The sequence below is a fragment of the Nicotiana tabacum genome, chromosome 6, assembly GCF_000715075.1.
Source record: "Nicotiana tabacum cultivar K326 chromosome 6, ASM71507v2, whole genome shotgun sequence".
Taxonomy (NCBI): Eukaryota; Viridiplantae; Streptophyta; class Magnoliopsida; order Solanales; family Solanaceae; genus Nicotiana; species Nicotiana tabacum.
In genome coordinates, this window is record NC_134085.1 from 158,272,147 (window position 1) to 158,291,177 (window position 19,031).

Consider the following 19,031-nt stretch of genomic DNA (forward strand, 5'->3'; position numbering starts at 1 on the left):
TTTTCATTTTCTTGTATTAAAATAAAGTAAAAGAGTTAAAATTACTTAAAATATTTATATTATGCCTAAATTAAATATTTACGTGTTAAAATATGAAAAATCTTGGGAAAGGTCAAAATCACATGTCTACAGGGGTTAGCTTCCACACTGCTCAATTGCCAGATTATAGCAATGCGGCGGTTCTGAAAAATAAAAATGGCAACCTTGTTCAGTTCTGGCTTCTCATTCAGAACAGAATATCGGATATCCATTGCCCTTGCTGGCTGCTGCTCATTGAAAAAAGAATTCAAGAACTCCAATGATGTGTGTTTTGAAAAACAGGAAAGAGGAAAGAAAAAAACCGAAAAAGAACAAAAATATGAATTTTATATCTCAAGATGAAATTTTGTTGCTTAATGACGCCATCAATTAAATGGATAAAAAGCCTAAATTTTCTAATCCATAAAATAATGTCAGTTACTGCTTGACTTCTTCATTTCATACTAAAACCAACTACCCGTAGAAGAGAGGTGCTAGCTGATATACATCTAAGAGGGTTAAACTTGAAAAAGAAAATAATCTGTCCCATACAAGCCGCCAAAAGAATACAAAAATAAATGGAAAACTCATGTCGTATAATTTGGTAAGAGCCACCTTAACCTTCCACGTGCCTCGTCAATAAGGCTTAAACCAACGTTGTGTGTAACATTCACAGGTCTCAAGCGCTGCAGATTCTGAAGACAGTTGAGTGGTCAAAAAATGCACATAAAAGAAGATTGGCAGGCTATCTTCCCACGGCACGCAAGACCCTTTTCAGAGAATAACCCTGAAATCTGGTCTAATGATCTTATTGTTAGTTCAGTTTTCTGATTATCAATTTGTTGGTAACTGTGCAGAGTTGGCCATGTCCTGGATTGTGCTCCAAAGGATACATTGTAGTGCCTTTTACATATTTGTGATGTTCAACGGCTGCTTTTCTAAGGTTTGATATGTCCACATTCTTTCCTTTTTGTTTCTTAATGATGGAGCATGTAGCCAAAAGATTGGTCGATCCAGCTCCTACCCTCCTGTAGAGACATGCAGACCGAGCTTAAATGAAATTGTCAAACAATTTGAACAAAGAAACTTGAGACTACATTGGGATGTGGATTTCTTGACAATTGAATTAAAGGTTATTGCGGCAGCAGGAAATATGATCATTTACCTCAGCAATTTCTCTGATGCAATTCGGGCAGCAGTGATTGAGCTGCGGCTGGATAACCACTTCACAACACGATTTGGATCCGCTCGCATTGGGGAATGGATTTTAATAAGCTTTAAAAATTTGATAAAAGTTAGATTGGCAATTTATCAATGAAGGAAATTCATAAAACTGTGAAAGAAAAAAAAGTAACATCAGCCGGAAATGGAAGCGCCCGAGTGCTTTGTTACTAGTTCTCTTATGACTGTTTCTCAATTTTCTATTTTAGGGTAAAATTTTAGTGTTCCTCCAGGGTGTATCCAGACCCTTGTGGCCCGTCCCTTCCCCAGACCCCGCACTTAGCGGGAGCTTAGTGCACTAGGCTGCCTCCAGGATGTATCTACAAGCAGAGGCATATGTAGTGTTCAACCAACGGATTCAATTGAACCCATAACTTTCAACGCGAAATAAAAATTTATATGTAAAAATTCATTAAAATTGTAAAAATAGTAGATGTAAACCCATTACTTTAAAAATGTAATGGGTTCAATGCTAAAAACCTTGAAAGTGAAACCCATAGGATTTAATTCCTGGATCCGCCTCTGTCTACAAGGTCCATGTATGTGAAAGTGTGTTACAGGAAAATCTGTGATCTCCATTCTCTGTCTCTTCTGTGATAAGTGTGCTTACTTTCTTCTTTGATAATTAACGTTAAGCAGTTAACTATATTTTTCTTCATAATATGGACAACTTACCACCCCTTAGATTTATCATTATAACTGAAGTGATGAAAGACACTATTTGGGGAAAAGTAAACAGATTAGCATCTTTGTAAAAGCAGTTATCACTAACCCCTAGGCATTCCATCATTTGATAGTATGCCCTTCCCTGCAGAGGTGTATGACCTTGCCGAGACTCTGAGAAATATCTGGTCCTGAGATGATACAAACACTTTCTGATCAGGTATGCTGGACATGAAGATCTGGTCACTATGTTCTACAATATTTAGATAAAACGAATCTGATATAAGCTGTTTTAGCTTCATCTTACCATTCTTTATAGCCTGGATCAACTGTAAAACCATACATATCAACAGTATCACACATGGAAAGGGCAAATTCTAGAGCCTTTAGTCCAGTTCCTTTTGCTGCAGAACCAAAGGATGCACCCAACATGAGATATACTGGGTTGAGAATTGGAACTTCCTACAGAAAGACATACCACACAGGAAGGTGTAAATAAATAATTTCCACTCTGCCTGAGAAACAACTATATTGTATTGTATGGCGAAATATCTAGTTTAAGGCAAAACACTTTGGAGTGGATACATTAGCTATACAATAACAAGCAGCACATAACAAAGAAGTATTTTACACACAGACAACAAAACCAAAATTCTGGTTTTTATTTCGTTTCAAAAGGGAAAACGTCTTCCCAAACTAGATATAAGAAATAACACACCATAGATTTGGCTTAGTAGATAGAAGTTCCCAAACAACAGCACAGAAGTCAGCTTGGGATGTGCAGTCAGTGTAATGATTATAGTTGTGCTTACATTCTACATTGCAGAATTCTAGTGTAGTTACACAACATGACTGATACTCTCAGTTCTCTGGGATGCAATACTAAACACCCCATTTGTTTCATATCTTCTTTTCTCTAACCATATGACATATCTATTTCCTCCAAACCATCCAGACGAATAATTTTGTTCTTCTCTGTCTTGCTACGAAGAAATACACATTCAGTCTTCTAACAAGTAAGCTTGGGGATAATAGTTAACCATCATCATATCAACATGGATCATCTCGCAGGTGAACATTGGGTATGGGTTTGTTAAGTGCACCAGGATCCAGATCAAATATTAAAATTCCATGGAACATATTCTCTTACTTCCTCCAATGGTAGATGGTTCTTTAAGATAGTCTAAGTCATTGCACATCATGCAAAACAATAAGATAATTTAAACTTCCATGCTTATCAATTACAGAAGAACATACTCACCCGAATCATCTTGTTCATGATGTCATGTATAGTTGTTTTGACTATCAGCACCTCCTTTCCTTTGTCTGTAGAATTTAAGATTTTTAACATGATTGTAATAAAGATCAAACCCTACAACAAGTGGAATGGTGCCAATACCATACAACTCCGCTACTTTGTCAAGAGCTTTAGCGGAACCCCTATTAAGAAGGCGAAATGTACTTTTGGAGCCCACAAATTCCGTGTAGTTCTGTCAAAACAATAAAGAGGGAGGTGTTAAGGGTACACAAAAGCAAGTGAAACGAAGAAGTTGATAAGATTGCAAAACCTGTATCGGTGCTCCATTTTCCCTGAAAACAGCTTCATAGCTATCGATCTCATCGCCAAATTTTGTTTTCAGAAGATCCCCCGAGTTTCCAATAACAGCACATCGACCATACTGCCTTGGGTATAAAGGTGGTCTTTCTGGAAGTACTAGAGAGAGCTTCTCCATGCAAAGAGTTCTATTTTCACATCGGTTCCTGCACCAGAAAAGTGATGCATCCACTATAATCAGCACACCACCCAGATTCTTTAGTTACAGGAAGTTGAAGTTCATGTAATCTTCAAGTTCTAATCAAAGATTGAAGAACTTTGCCTTACATTAAGAGTTAACAATCCTATGATATAGAAATACACATTGCACACTGCTGTAAGATCACATAGAAGATTTCAGTTATATTAGATCAAGAAGTTAGCAACATAAAGAGAGTGAAAGTGTTGATCACTTATTCCTACAGTGTTCTGTATCCCACCAATTTTGGCAGCTATGTTTTGGTATATAGGGGCTACAGTTGTAATGCCAAAGACTACTTATGAGCTACTATATTGCTGGTTCAGAAAAGACAGGCAAAAAGAAATTTTGAAGAAATGGAATACAATTCCAGCATGTATTTGGTGGGTTTTACGAGAAGAGAGGAACTAGAGGTGCGTCGAGGGTCAGTATAATCCAGTGTAGAGACAAAACTTAACTGTCTTTTTTTTGTGCAAAATGGAGTATACAGATGTTGCTGAATCTATGCTAGAAGTTATAGGATCATTACATGGGCAGGTGATGTTTATGGCTTAGAGCTAGACTGGCCTTTTTGCCTTTTGCGGCCTGCTGAATGATTCTGAATTTCTGATGTAAATATTCTAGCACTTTCTTAGCGCTGTTTTTGCTATTAATGAAATTTCTTTACTGATCCAAAAAGTTAGCAACATAACGTATTACATTAGAAGGACAAGTATCTATAGTGTATTTGCCTGTTTGAAGAAAAATTCAATCATTCCGTTCATGTTTATGCAGCTAGTTATGCACTTATATATTTAAGGAATTCTACGTGATAGTACCAACAATGTCAAGAACCATATGGTCGAGTGAGAGATAACGCTTACAGGAGTACTCCCTTGTTAATCCTCCGCCATGCATAGTCCTCCCATCCATTTGGTAGAGCATCAATGTACTCTTTAGTGAGTACTGTGGTACTGTTCCTCACCTGAGCAATCATCCCACTGTATTTAAATCAATTGTTGTATGTAAAACAATACACAAGCTGTAAATATTAGGTAAGCCAGCTTCAAGCAAATGCTCTAGCTGGAGAAGCAGAACACTTTAATTTCAATAATAACACAAATAGTACAAATTAAATCCTGTAGTCAAGTGAAAAACTTAGTGACCTGTTCCCAAATAGCCACAGCTTCACATAAATTCAGCTCATATGACAAGCCCTCAAGCTCTCCCGTTTTTGGATCTTTCTATTGGATGTGGAACAAAAAAAGGTGGTTAGTTACTAGCTTAGGATATTCAACAACTATTTGCAAGTTGCATTTTATGAAATAAGTATCAGTGAGAAAGGGACAATCAAGTTCTTGTGCAAGAAAGAGAATTAGGCTTTTGATGTGTCAGAATTATAATGATGAAGAAGATCAAACTAGCATGGTAGCTAGGACAGAGAAACATGGAGAGCTTTTTTTTGTTTGTTTTTTTTTTGGTTTGGGGGGTTGCAGTGCACGAAAGAAAAACTTACCCATTTTGGAACTGTTTCACTGGGAAACCTCATTATAACCTCGCAATAGTCCCTGCCACTCACAGCTTGTAAACCTAATCCATTTGCACTCTGCATCACTTTAAAGTTAGCAAATATAACAAACAAGTCTGAAGAAATATGTTGTCAACCGATCATAAAGATCTAATAGCTGATGTACATTAATCCCCAGTCATTTCTCATGCCTTATGTATAAACAACAAACACTATAACCAAAGCAAAGTATATCCTCACTAGTTTTGCAACTGAAGTTACCAAAGGGGAGAAAAAGCAGAACTCTAAAAATATTGCAAAGAACAGCGCTCTTCAGCTTTTTCAACCCCTCCAGAAAACAATGTATGCAGATATATGTCAACCAATCTTAAAAATCTGACAGCTGAAGCATAGCAATCTCGGGTCATTCACGTATAAACCACAAACACAATAACCAAAACACAGTATATTCTCACTACAACTGAAGTTGCCAAGGGGGAAAAAGCAGAACTCTCAAAAATATTGCAAAGAGTAGTATTCTTCAGTTTTTTCAACCCCTCATGAAGCCAAAGTACGCATATCTATTTAGCTTTGCAGCAGAGACAGAAGCAACTATTGCTCAGTGCAGAACTAGGAACGACTGCACTGGTTTTAGAAGGAATGCTTTAATTGGAGCACGGATAAAATAGCTCCAAGATTTGGGGCAGGTTAGTGCTTTTTCAGACAAATCTTACTCACAGATCTGGACTGCTATCAGTAGTGGAAGGTTCACTGTAAGTCTTGCTACCAAAGCCTCACCACCATTGGACTCAGATTTACAGTGGATGTGGAAAATGATATGGAAGACCAATGGCAATGCCCCTTATAAATACACTTGCTTTAGTTGGTTAACGGTGCATCATACCCGCTTGACACAGAGGAATTTGCAGAGGAGAAGACTGCAATCATGCAGCAAATGCAACAAGTGTGGAGCATATAAATGAACACCTATTTGCATTTCCCTGTGGCAGCGCAATTTTGGGTACTGTTTCTCAAATTTATAGAGTTGAATGAGTGATGCCAATTTATTTTGTTGGTGAGATGGATGTAAGTTCAGATAAAATTGAAGGGGATGTAGAACAAAATACCAGCTGCATTGCTTGGGTTTTGCGAATGAAAGACCTCAGACATATTTTTAAGTTAAAGTGTTTTAGTATTTTAGCTCTCTGGTGTAAATTACATTATGTATTATGAGAATAGTTTGGTAGATGCATTACGAGAAAGCTGATCGTGAAGAGTTGGTTCTCTTTTGTGAAAACCAGCACTATCTTAGTGCTTGCCTTTTGGGCATTAATGAAACCTTTTGCTTACTTAGAAAAAAATTATTCTTCAGCTTTCATCTTAAACTTATGAAGAATGTCATTCCATATACTTAGCAAAACGAAAATGCTGCAGATATTAAACTAATGATATCAGAAAACACACAGAGAGAGGTAACAAACACTGACCTAAGCTTAACCAATATTAGCCTACTGCCTAAAAGAGCAAGTTACTGATTCTGATCTTTGCACCGCAATTTAACATGAAATATTAGGTAAAAGACGTTCAATCAGACAAGTCTAGATATGCTAGATTACAGACTAAGGTTTAGTGTCCCGCGATCTAAGTTAGCAATAATTGAACAGTAATATACCAATGAAGCCTAAGATTCCTTCATTTTCTAGCTTCTCGCCAATGCCGTAACTAAAAGAAGTGCACAAATAGAGATTCACCTTTGTATTTGACAATTCAGATACTTTAAAGCTTAATTAAGCAATGAGAAGAAACTTCCATATCAAAACTGAAAACGCATAACCAAAAGCCAACACAAGTCCAACTCACCACGCACTTCTGGAAACCACTCTGTAGAGTTCGTAATGCCTCCAAATCCTCATCCGAGACATGATATGATCCATCTACACATATAACGAACAAATTTTATCAATTCATTCACATTCACAAGTCGGTGCACACCCAAATTGTGAATTTTTTTCTATATTTTAGTGCGAATAAAAGAACTGGTAAATGAATTATCTACGCACGTGGAGTGGAGAAACCAGTGATGTAGATGAGAATAGCTCCAAGTCCAGATGCCAAAGCAACTAAAAATGCCAGCTTCAATAGCTTCATCTAAAATCTATATTACTACTTCGCCAATCTTCTGAACTTCAATCGATCAATTAATGAATCTATTGCTCTCTTTTCCCCGTGTGTGTGTGTGTGTGTGTGTGTGTGTGTGTGAATGGCAAGCGTTAGATCTGGAAGAGGAAATTGAAACTGTCTTAAATTTTCGCTCTCAAATCAGCGAACACATTGATGCACCGGAAGCTTCCCTTTACTTTTTTTCGTTGTTTAGTTATTACCAATGAAGTTTAAAAGCGTGTCTTTCAGACACACCAACTTGTTTGTACTTCAGTTTAGGCTCCTAAACTTACAATATTCCTTCTACTGCCCATTGAAATACTACTATTCCATTTTAGACCCTAAGGTAATTGTCAACATATAGCTAGCGTTTGGACATAGATTTGGTTGAAACTTGAAAAAAAAAATTAAAATTATGTCGAAAAATAATTTTTGAAAGTTGAAGTTGTGTTTGGATATGCACTTTATTTGGAGAAAAAAAACTTAAAAGTTTTATGAGTGGAAAAAAAACCCAAAAACTGCCCTAAACCAGTTTTGAGAACTTGAAAAAAAAACAACTTTTTTTCAAAAACTGATCATGTTTCATGAACAAACAGTATTTTCAAAATATTTTTTGAAAAAATATACCCAAAATCTATGGTTAATAGATTAATAGAGGACAATCATAGAATAGATTTGATATGTTATGAGTATTTTTTTTATCAGGACCCAAGCCCATGGCACATATTGTTCGCTTTTGGTCTAGGTCCATACGGATTTATCTTTCGGGCACTACCTCGAGCCCCAAAAGTGTGTACCATGTGAACTTGTGTCATGACTTATGAATCTCTTTATTTTGCTCTTCTATTCCGATGTGGGATTCGCCTAAGGTGACATATGTTGTCCTTCTTCATAAGCTTGCCAACCTAGAAGCCTGTCAGTCCTGTTTGACCCGCCCTCGTCAGCCCGTCCTCCGTCAAGGGCATCACATTTTTTGCCCTTTTATGGTTATTTTTCGATTTTTTACCTTATTAACTTTTTTCTAATAAATGCTCACCTTTTTCTGTTCGTTAGTTCTTTCTTGATTTTGTAAAATAACAAGTATTTTGGAATAATTTTCTTATAAAAATAATAAATAAGAACAGAGAATAAATGGAATTATTATTATTTGAACAAATCAATAAAAATAGTAATCCATGAACATATGTTCACCTTTGTTTACCCTTAAAATATATAACAATTAAAGTTATACCCGATTTAAAGGATATGTGGTTTAATTTAACACAAATGATTAAAGAATAGTAAATAATTGAAATGAGAATAAACAATCAAACTAATACGTTGAAGTAATTAAGCCCCGTGTTAGGCTTAAACGCTAATAATCAACCACAAATGAGCCCTCAAGATGGAGTTAGGATACAGCTAAGTCAATGAACAACTGAAGAATACTTAAACAAACGATAAGAGCTATAATAAACTTTTAATGCTTTGATATGCGTGCCAACAATGACCAAAAATAAAAAGGTTCCCCTCTTTATATAGTAGAGGAGTTTTAACCCTAATACAAGTCTAAATAAGGTAAAAGTCCTTCCTTTCCTTTTCTCCTAAGAAAACATGATCCGCAATTGATAACAAAAGTTATTCGTAACGCAATATCCGGCTGATGGCGGATATTTCAGCTCCCAATTTTGTCCTCTTTAGCCGTCCTTTACCCTTAATTCTTCATTTCGCTCAAGCTTATTTTTTCCGGGTTCGACCATGCTCGATTCTCGACGTGTCATTCGTCTGCCCCCGATTCCAATCTGTGGGTACCTTTAGACTCATTCGAGCTAGTAACGAATAACGTTGTTCTTCGCTTCTTCATCGAAAAATCGAGGGTAAATCTATTCCTAATTTTACCAGTACACAAATAGTCCCCTCACTTCTCAAAAAGTAGATTATAGGAGCGATGAGAAATGACTAGTTGACCCCGGTTCCTTCCCTCGCACACCATAAGTAAGTTGACGAACTGAAACGTCCCATCAGTCACGACGCTCTAATTTTGGACACATGTCAGTCGTCGGTTGATCATCCTCGGTAGTTACCGAATTTGAAATTTCATGCATTCATTATTCTTTCCCCATAGAAGCTCCGGTTTCCTATTTTCACTTTTTTACTTTTTGATTTCGAATTTCTTTGAGTTACCCTCGGGTTTTTTATACCCTCATCTGTTTGCCAATCCTTCAAATCTTCATAACTTATTCTTCACATCTATATACCTCCATAGCTCATCTCCAAACCTTCAAATCCTCATATCAAATCTTCAAACCTTCAAATCTTCATATTCCACAAAGATGGCTAAAACTTCAAAGTCGGTTCCCCGAAACACTGCTCCAACGACTTCTTCCTCAGCCACTAGCATCGAGGCAGCGACTCCGATAGTAGCCCCAAGACCTCCTCTTTTCGATTTTATCCCCGACGACTGCTCTATAGATAATGACTTTAAAAGTTGAAAAAGCCTCCACACAAGGGGATAAAGGTGAAGAGGCATGGAGGTACGTTTGCTCCATTACGGAGGAAGTGCACGAAGCTGTCCGAGAGGACTGTAAATGGGAAGGCAAGGACATAGTCTTTCCCAATCCTGAAGAGGACATCACGACGCACGTGGAGGATACTTAAATGTTTACACGTATCCTTTCACGTTTGGTTCTATTGATACGGTGGTCTTACAACTTTGCAAGAGGTAAAAAATTTGCCTCTCCAAGTTTACCCTTCTTTTTGGAGGATCGTGACCCTTCTCTGTCACTTTACAAACAATACGGAGGATTCTCGGTTCACAGTTGATCACCTGCTCCAAGTTTACAGCCCTCGAATCTTCCGATGAGGGTTAATCAAACTTGCCCGTCGGGCAAAGAAAACTCCATTCTCATGTATAGACGTAAATAGGGACCGAGGTTGGCTGGGTAGGTTTGGTCGGATAAAGACCGAGCACATCATTCCTTCCGAGTTCATGTCGTTCACCGAGAAGTGGAACTCAAACTATAAGTTTACTTCCCCTTAAGTCATCAAAGTATTTTTTTGTGTCTATTTTTCATTCTCATGACGATTTTAATTTGACATGCAGCTGTCCCCCAAGTCCCCAATACGGTCTCGCACTTTAGGGAGTGGATCGAGGGTATATGCAAGCAGCTCACCTATTCCGAGCGTGAGTGGCGTAAGCTCTCCAAGGGCAAATGAGAGTCTCGTTCTCATGGTAAGTATCTTTCTTCGGTTGAATTTTTTATTCTGTTATTGCCATGGCTAAGTCCTTTTTTCACAGGCTTGCCCAAAACTACCAAACTTCGAGAAATCATCGATGTCGTAACTTCAACCCTCTGCTTCTCTACAGATCGTTGCTGAAACTGCTGCGAAGAAGGAGGAGGAGAAAACGAAGAAGAAGAAGAAGAAGAAGAAGAAGAAAATATCCCCTGACTCCTCGGATGCTCCTCCCGAGGCCAAGAAGAGAAAAAGGATCGTGCTCAGGGTCAGAAAGAGCACCAAAAGGACTTCGGGTGCCCGAGTCCTGGATTTTGAAGCTCTCCATCGGCTCAAGGATTTTCTCGAGGATGACGAGGATATGGAGTTGTCACTCATGAGCTGATCGATGTTGACCAAGAGCCGGTGTCTCCAAAGGGGAATGCTCGTAGGGCTGAATCCTCCTTAGCTCGAAGTCCCGAAGAAGAAAGTGTGGATGCTGCTTCGCAAGAAGCCCCTCCGGGCCTGAGGAGGGGCATCTCTGAAAGCGAGGCCATCATCCACATTCAAGAGTCACATCCTCGTATGGATGCCATTTTAGATAAAGCTCGGGTCACCGAAGAGAAGCCGACCAAAGCGTCCCAGGCTGTAGATGAAGCCATTAACTCATTTTTCGAGGGTGTGGACGTCGACATGCTAGAGGATTACTCTAGCTTTGGCCACCTGGGTATCTCAAAAAGGGTCATGCAACCGGGAGAATGTGGGCTGAGTTCAAGCTCGAAGCTCCAAAAGCAGTTTTTGACCCCAAATGTGGACCCTGACAAAAGAAGATGGTCATGTCCATGATGCTAGCGGATACCGGCATGTTTTCTGGGCTTATTGGAGTGGCAAGCTATCTCCATTCCTTGGTAATTGAGGAAGACCAAGTGAAGATGAACGAGGTAAATGGTCCAAGTCTTTTCAACGAGGCTCAGCAGGCGCAGAATCGGGTATACCTTCTTCCATTTTCATCTTAATGAGTTCAGGTTGCCTTAACGGTTTCCTCACAATTTTCTTTCTTTATCTCAGGCCTCGGTGCTTCATAATTGTCACGCCCCAACCTTGGGAGGCGTGGTTGGCACCTGGTACCGCACTGGCCTGGGCGAACCACTCTGAAACTTATTCATTCCTTTTGTAACTATCATGGGCCAACATGGCCATAACTCGTAATGTACAATTGTAAGTAGACAATATTGTATCACTGAACCATTTTTCTTAAAATATGAATACATATGGGCCGTCAAGACCTCTGACATACTGTATAAAATAAACCTTTGTCTACAAAGCCTCTAAGATTATTTGACATTAAATGGGACAGGGTATTGGCCTACCCATAAGTCTGTAGCAAAACTCTTATACGATGACTCATAGACTTGGCTGTACTCCGAATGAGGTGGAGTTTTACCGATCATTCGTTGAATGGCAATCTCGTTTACTATGAGGGCTCATCAAATTGATTATCTATACCTAAACCGATTCTCTTTTGCACCCCAGTTGTTCACCTACATCACTTTCCCAAAAAAAAACTCCAAGGAGCTGTATTATCAATTTGGAGTTTTTTTTAGGTAAAATAACAGAGAGCAAGATTGATTTCTATATGAAAGTGAGGAGACAACAAGACCACATATACTCAAAATTGCTGTGAGTCTTGCAAACTGTCATCCCATTTTGAGATTCTAAAATTCAAGCTTCAAATTGTTTCTTTCTTTAAAAAAAACACATTGAAGTGTATGGAAAAGCAAGCCTTCAATTCATTCCAAATAAACAACCATGGGCTCCAGATATGGCCAAGACAAGCACATCATACCTCTCGGGGGTGTCAATGCATTCATTATTAGGCAATAAGGATTAATTTAGATAAAACCAAAAATTACCTAAATCTAGATCTCAAAACCATCATCTTTGTGAATAGCTTTAATGTTTCCTTCAATGACTTGTTGATACAGTACTTCCTCTTTGGATTGTTGTTGCCCTCTTTACTCCAAGGCTAATTAAATTACACCTCCCAATATGAAAGATTGATGAATAGTTAATAGTATAAGTATCTATGTGGCTTAAGAATCATCTTAAGTTGAGAAGGGGCTGCCGTTTTAGGGTGGGCAAGCTTGTCTAAATATTGAATTAATTAATTAATTAACGACCCGTTATCCGATAATTAACTAATTACCCACGTAATTAAAAATTATCTCAAATTACTTAAAATATTACTTACTTTTAGTTCACTTTATATATCATACTATAATATACTTTACTATCATGGTCATGTGGTACCATATAAAATAAATACTTACACTATTATTTTATTAAAATATCCATGTAAAAATACATATATTTTCTTAACTTATAATTTTTCTAATCTCATATAAAGAGTACAAGTTTTCGTACGCTTAATTCTTAAAATGGTAAAAAGATAACCTTCTTTTCTTGTGAGAAAATAATTTTTATCTTTACAATAAAGAAAATCTCATAAACTTTCTCATATTATGTGTATAATTTACCATATCCAAAAATATTAAAATGTTAACTATCCAAAATTATACTTATAAAACTTTTACTAAAATACTTCACTTAAAAGAAAATATCACACTAACATAATATCTAGCGGTATCAAGGTTGCTAAACTTTCGGGGTCTTGAATAGAGAAGAAAACCTAATGTCGCATATTAAGAAAGGAAGATTAGGTGAAGATGATGCTGGAATTTTTTTTAATTTGGTTACAAGTGTAGACTCTCTTTCTATGACTTAAAAACGATAATCTTTTTTATTTTTATACTATATTAGAGTGGAAGTACTAGAGTGCTATACTTTGGATTTTTTTTAAGAGAGACGTGTAAAGTTCGATAATCATTCTTTTAAAGTACTATTGTTACTAGTTTGATAAATTTATTAGCTGAGAAGTCTCTCATGAAATAAAACAAGCTAGACACATATTGGTTAAGTTTCTTCAACTTTATTGGTAGGACATGCCTCCTCCTCCCCCACAAAGAAAAGGAAGAAAGCGCTCAAAAATACCATCTTTACAGGAGCTAATAGGCTTAACTCCATTACAAAATATATTTATTTGCACATGATATTTACACCAAACTAAATAATTTGATATTAAGAAAACAAGTAAAAATTGATAGGTCTAAATAATGATGAACAGTGACTCATTCTAATCGAACGGCTCATTTTTGTCTCGCCTGATATTAAAGTACGGGGTGTAACATCTTTCCCCCCTTTAGAAACATTCGTCCTCGAATGGTAACTCTTAGAGATTTACAAAATTTTCGCTAAGGTCTCCTCTGTAAACTAAACTAAACCTAACCTCTATCTGAAGTCTCGATTATTTACAACCTTCTGCACTTGAGTATCTCATATTTTTCTTCACTTTTACCGTACTTACCTTTCAATATCGCATCATAACTTCTGTTTCTTTCATAATTTTTCTTCCACATAGGTTGAAATTGGATCTATACCTTAAAGCTCTATTATAATAGCACCTCTGATGCATACAAAATTCGGTGGAAACTTTATACTGACTTCTTACTACTTAGCTCTATGGCACGATCTGGAAACAAAAGAAGGGCAACATTTCCTATATGCCCTATAGCCTCTCAATTATAAATGTGGCGTGCAACACACCCATAAGTGAGACTCAACTAGGCACGTTTTTGTAGACTCCCTAGGACACTACCCGCTCTGATACCACTTTGTCACGCCCCAACCTTGGGAGATGTGGCTGACACTCGGTGCTGCACTGGCCCGAGCGAACCACTCTGAAACTCATTCATTCCTTTTGTAACTATCATGAGCCAACATGGCCACAACTCGTAATGTATAATTTTAAGTAGACAACATTGTATCAGTAAACCTTTTTTCTTAAAATATGAATACATATGGGACGTCAAGGCCTCTGACATACTGTACAAAATAAACATATGTTTACAAAGACTCTAAGATTGTTTAACAGTAAATAGGATAGGGTACCAACCTACCCATAAGTCTGTAACAAAACTCTGATACGATGACTCATAGACTTGGCTGTGCTCCGAATAAGGTGGATTCTTACTAATCATTCATTGAATGTCAATCTCGTTTACTATGAGGGCTCGTCGAACTAATTATCTATGCCTGAACTGATTCTCTTTTGCACTCCAGTTGTTCACCTACATCACTTTCCCAAAAAAAACTCTAAGGAGCTGTATTATCAATTTGGAGGTTTTTATAAGGTAAAATAACAGAGAGCAAGATTGGTTTCTATATGAAAGTGAGAAGACAACAAGACCACACATACTCAATATTGTTGCAAGTCTTGCAAACTGTCATCCCATTTTGAGATTCTAAAATTCAAGCTTCAAATTGTTTCTTTCTTTACAAAAAACACACATTGAAGTGTGTGGAAAAGCAAGCCTCAAATTCATTCCAAATGAACAACCATGGGCTCTAGACATGGACAAGACGAGCACATCATACCTTCTAGGGGTGTCAATGCATTCATTATTAGGCAATAAGGATTAATTTAGATAAAACCAAAAATTACCCAAATCTAGATCTCAAAACCATCATCTTTGTGAATAGCTTTAATGTTTCCTTCAATGATTTGTTGATACAGTACTTCCTCTTTGGATTGTTGTTGTCCTCTTTACTCCAAGACTAATTAAATTACACTTCCCAATATGAAAGATTGATGAGTAGTTAATAGTATAAGTATACATGTGGCTTAAGAGTCATCTTAAGTTGAAAGGGGACTGCCACGTTTTAGGGTGGGCAAGCTTATCTAAACATTGAATTAATTAATTAGGTAACGACCTGTTACCCGATAATTAACCAATTACCCACGTAATTAAAAATTATCTCAAATTACTAAAAATACTATTTACTTTTAATTCACTTTATATATCATACTATAATATACTTTACTATCATGGTCATGTGGTACCATACAAAATAAATACATACACTATTACATCCATGTAAAAATACATATATTTTTTTTACTTATAATTTTTCTAATCTCGTATAAAGAGTACAAATTTTCGTACGCTTAATTCTTAAAATGGTAAAAAGATAACCTTCTTTTCTTGTGAGAAAATAACAATAAAGAAAATCTCATAAACTTTATCATATTATGTGTATAATTATCATATCCGAAAATATTAAAATGTTAACTATCCAAAATTATACTTATAAAACTTTTACTAAAATACTTCACTTAAAAGAAAATACCACACTAACATAATATCTAGCGGTATCACGGTTGTTAAACTTTCGGGGTCTTGAATAGAGAAGCAAACCTAATGTCGCATATTAAGAAAGGAAAATTAAGTGAAGATGATGCTGGAATTTTTTTTAAATTTGGTTACAAGTGTAGACTCTCTTTCTATGACTTAAAAACGATAATCTTTTTATTTTTATACTATATTAGAGTGGAAGTACTAGAGTGCTATTCTGTGGATTTTTTTAAGAGAGACGTGTAAAGTTCGATAATCATTCTTTTAAAGTACTATATTGTTACTAGTTTGATAAATTTATTAGCTGAGAAGTCTCCCATGAAATAAAACAAGCTAGACACATATTGGTTAAGATTCTTCAACTTTATTGGTAGGACATGCCACCTCCCCCCCCCCCCCACACACACACAAAGAAAAAGAAGAAAGCGCTCAAAAATACCCTCTTTACAGGAGCTAATAGGCTTAACTCTGTTACAAAATATATTTATTCGCACATGGTATTTACACCAAACTAAATAATTTGATATTAAGAAAATAAGTAAAAATTGATAGGTCTAAATATTGATGAACCCTGACTCATTCTAATCGAACGGCTCATTTTTGTCTCGCCTGATATTAAAGTATGGGGTGTAACAATAATGAAAGCTTTCGCTGGTCGAGGATGGAGGTGAGTCACCTCGAATTCGAGCTAAAGGAGCAGGTCTAGCAAACAAATATGTACAAAGCTCTTTATGAGTAGTTGGATGAAGTCCTTAAGGACATAGCCGAGATCCCTGCCCTTCGGGACGAGCTGGAGAAGGCCCAAAAGGAGGCCTCGAAGTGAAACAGGACCATGCTCTTCTGGTCGAGAAGGTGAGAGTGCTAGAGATTGATAATGAGAGGCTAAACACCGATGCTAATGCCGCAACCTCGCAAGTCCAAGAGAAGATAACCTTGATCAACGAGCTCAAGGCTGAGATGGACGGGGTCAAGGCTTCAGCCGATGAGCTGAGGGGAAAAATAGACCGCCTAGCATAGAAGCGGGATGCCACCTGATGGGTTTTCAATGTCTTTGTCTTATGCTTCTTATGTTTTGATGATCTAACAAACTTATTGTGAAGAACCAGATAGAGAACCTGACCCACATGGGATACATTTCAACTGAATAATGTCCAGTCTGAAAATCAGCAAATGAATGAACAACCACAGGGAGGAACACAACAGGGACCTGGTGATCTAGTCCCTTAGGGTTCTCCGACAAAAGTACAAGTCAATGACTGTCCGCAATAATTATAAAGAGGAACACAACAAGGACCTGGTCCCTTAGGGTTCTCTGACAGAAATACAAGTCAACATACAGCTGGAATGCAACTGCATAGAAGTGATAGTGCAACGGTCACTTCTCATTGGGAAAAAACATGTACCAAGAATTGACATCACTATCTGTTGTGATGTCTTTTGTGATAAAACAACCTGGTGCAAGGCACAACATTGGTGTGTATTCAGTGATATTCTCTCAAGCATAACAGTGTTCATCCGACATTGAAATCACTGGTGTGTCAAGAAAAAGAAGACTACTCCACTAAGGATCAGTTTCACAATGAGCTTATGTATATTCGTAGTTGAGTTGTAATCTTGTTATTTGTTCTTCATTGTATTTCCTATTTTACTTTCTTAGAAGCTTTGTCTTAGGAAAAACCAAAAATCCATAAACTTCTGAGTTTATGTTGTGACTAGGATTAGTCATAAGTTTAAAGCCTTTGTAACTAGGAGAGTTATAAAGTAGCTTGTGGTGAGAGCATTACAAGTTAGTTGAAGTCTTGGTAATAGGGTTATTGCAAAATGGCTTTTAATAGTGAGATTGCAAGTTAGTGAAGTTAAAAGCCTACAAGTGTAGGTCGTGATTTTTTGATCCCCTTATGTGGGATTTTTCCACGTAAAAATCCCGCGTCTTCTTTACTTTCAGTTTTATTAGCATTCTCAGCATTATCTCATAGAGGAACAGGTACTCTACAGTTTGGTGGACTCATACAAACTAACGATTGGTATCAGAGCGGGTTTTTTCTAAAAGGTTAACACCTGGAAAGGATCTCAATGGCTGCTCCACCTAACTTTGAGGAAGGACAATCAACCTACAGACCTCCTAGATTCAATGGTCAGTACTACGGCTGGTGGAAGACTCGCATGCATGATCTTATAATGAACTAAGATTCAGAATTGTGGGACATCATTTGTGATGGTCCACATGTTCCTATGAAGAAGCTTGAAGAAACCGTACCAATGGTGCCGAAAAACAGAAAGGAGTACAGTGATATTGACAGAAAAGCTGTGGAAAAGAACTATCACGCTAAGAAAATCTTGGTATGTGGTATAGGACCCGATAAGTACAACAGAGTCTCAGCTTATGACACTGCCAAAGAAATATGGGAAGCATTGCAAACTACACACAAAGGAACTACTCAGGTTAAACAATCCAAGATTGACATGCTCACCACAAAGTATGCGCTCTTCAGGATGAAGGATGATGAGTCTATATAAGATATGCACACCAGATTCATATCTATCATAAATGAGCTTAATTCACTTGGAGATGTTATTCCCAGAAACAAGTTTGTAAGGAAAATCCTCAATGTTCTACCTAGTTCATGGGAAAGTAAGGTAAATGCTATCACTAAAGCTAAAGACCTACAAACTATAACCATGGATGAGTTGATTGGTAATCTGAAGACATATGAGATGAAAATAAAGAAAGACAGTGAAAGGAGAGAGCCAAAGAAGGAAAAGAACTCAAAGCTGAAAGTAGTGACTCAAGTGATGAAGATAGTGACATGGCCTACCTTACTAAAAGATTTTAAAAGGTAGTTCGAAGAAATGGTGGTATACCAAAGATGGGGTAGTTCAAGTAAAGCAAAGAACAATGATCTCTATCACAGGTGCGGAAAGCCAGGGCATTTCATCAAAGATTGCCCACTCACGAAACATGAGCAATACAAACAAAATCCTGACAAAGCAGCAAAAAGGAACCTGGTTCCAGATAAACGATTCAATCGAAAAAGCGTTGCTGACAACATTATGAAGCAGGATCTTGCTGCTTGGGGAGACTCCTCCAGTAAATTAGAAAGGGAATCAGATGCAAAAAATAGTTCCATGATGGCAGTGGAAACTGAAGCAACGAAGTATGACTCACTGTTCGCGCTGATGGCTCAGTCTGATGAGGATGAAGAAGATGAAGACGATAAGGTAAATTTCAGGGATGTTCAGAGAAAT

General features: G+C 37.3%; 2 protein-coding genes across 2 annotated transcripts; one reads left to right on the forward strand and one right to left on the reverse strand.

The window, feature by feature from the left end:
• Positions 1–348: 348 nt before the first annotated feature.
• LOC107805219 (sialyltransferase-like protein 2) lies at positions 349–7,531 on the reverse strand. Its single transcript, XM_016629214.2, has 12 exons — positions 7,242–7,531; positions 7,042–7,115; positions 5,191–5,280; positions 4,841–4,918; positions 4,559–4,659; positions 3,471–3,663; positions 3,302–3,392; positions 3,164–3,228; positions 2,210–2,364; positions 2,012–2,093; positions 1,184–1,293; positions 349–1,046 (listed from the first exon to the last, which is right to left on the reverse strand). The coding sequence occupies exons 1-12, from the start codon at positions 7,327–7,329 to the stop codon at positions 833–835; spliced, it is 1,341 nt and encodes a 446-aa protein (XP_016484700.1). The 5' UTR covers positions 7,330–7,531; the 3' UTR covers positions 349–832.
• A 10,075-nt stretch (positions 7,532–17,606) lies between these two features.
• On the forward strand, positions 17,607–18,302 carry LOC142182132 (uncharacterized). The gene is made up of 3 exons (XM_075256100.1): positions 17,607–17,631; positions 17,731–17,769; positions 17,980–18,302. Exons 1-3 carry the CDS (start codon positions 17,607–17,609, stop codon positions 18,300–18,302), a joined length of 387 nt encoding a protein of 128 aa, XP_075112201.1.
• Positions 18,303–19,031: the final 729 nt, after the last annotated feature.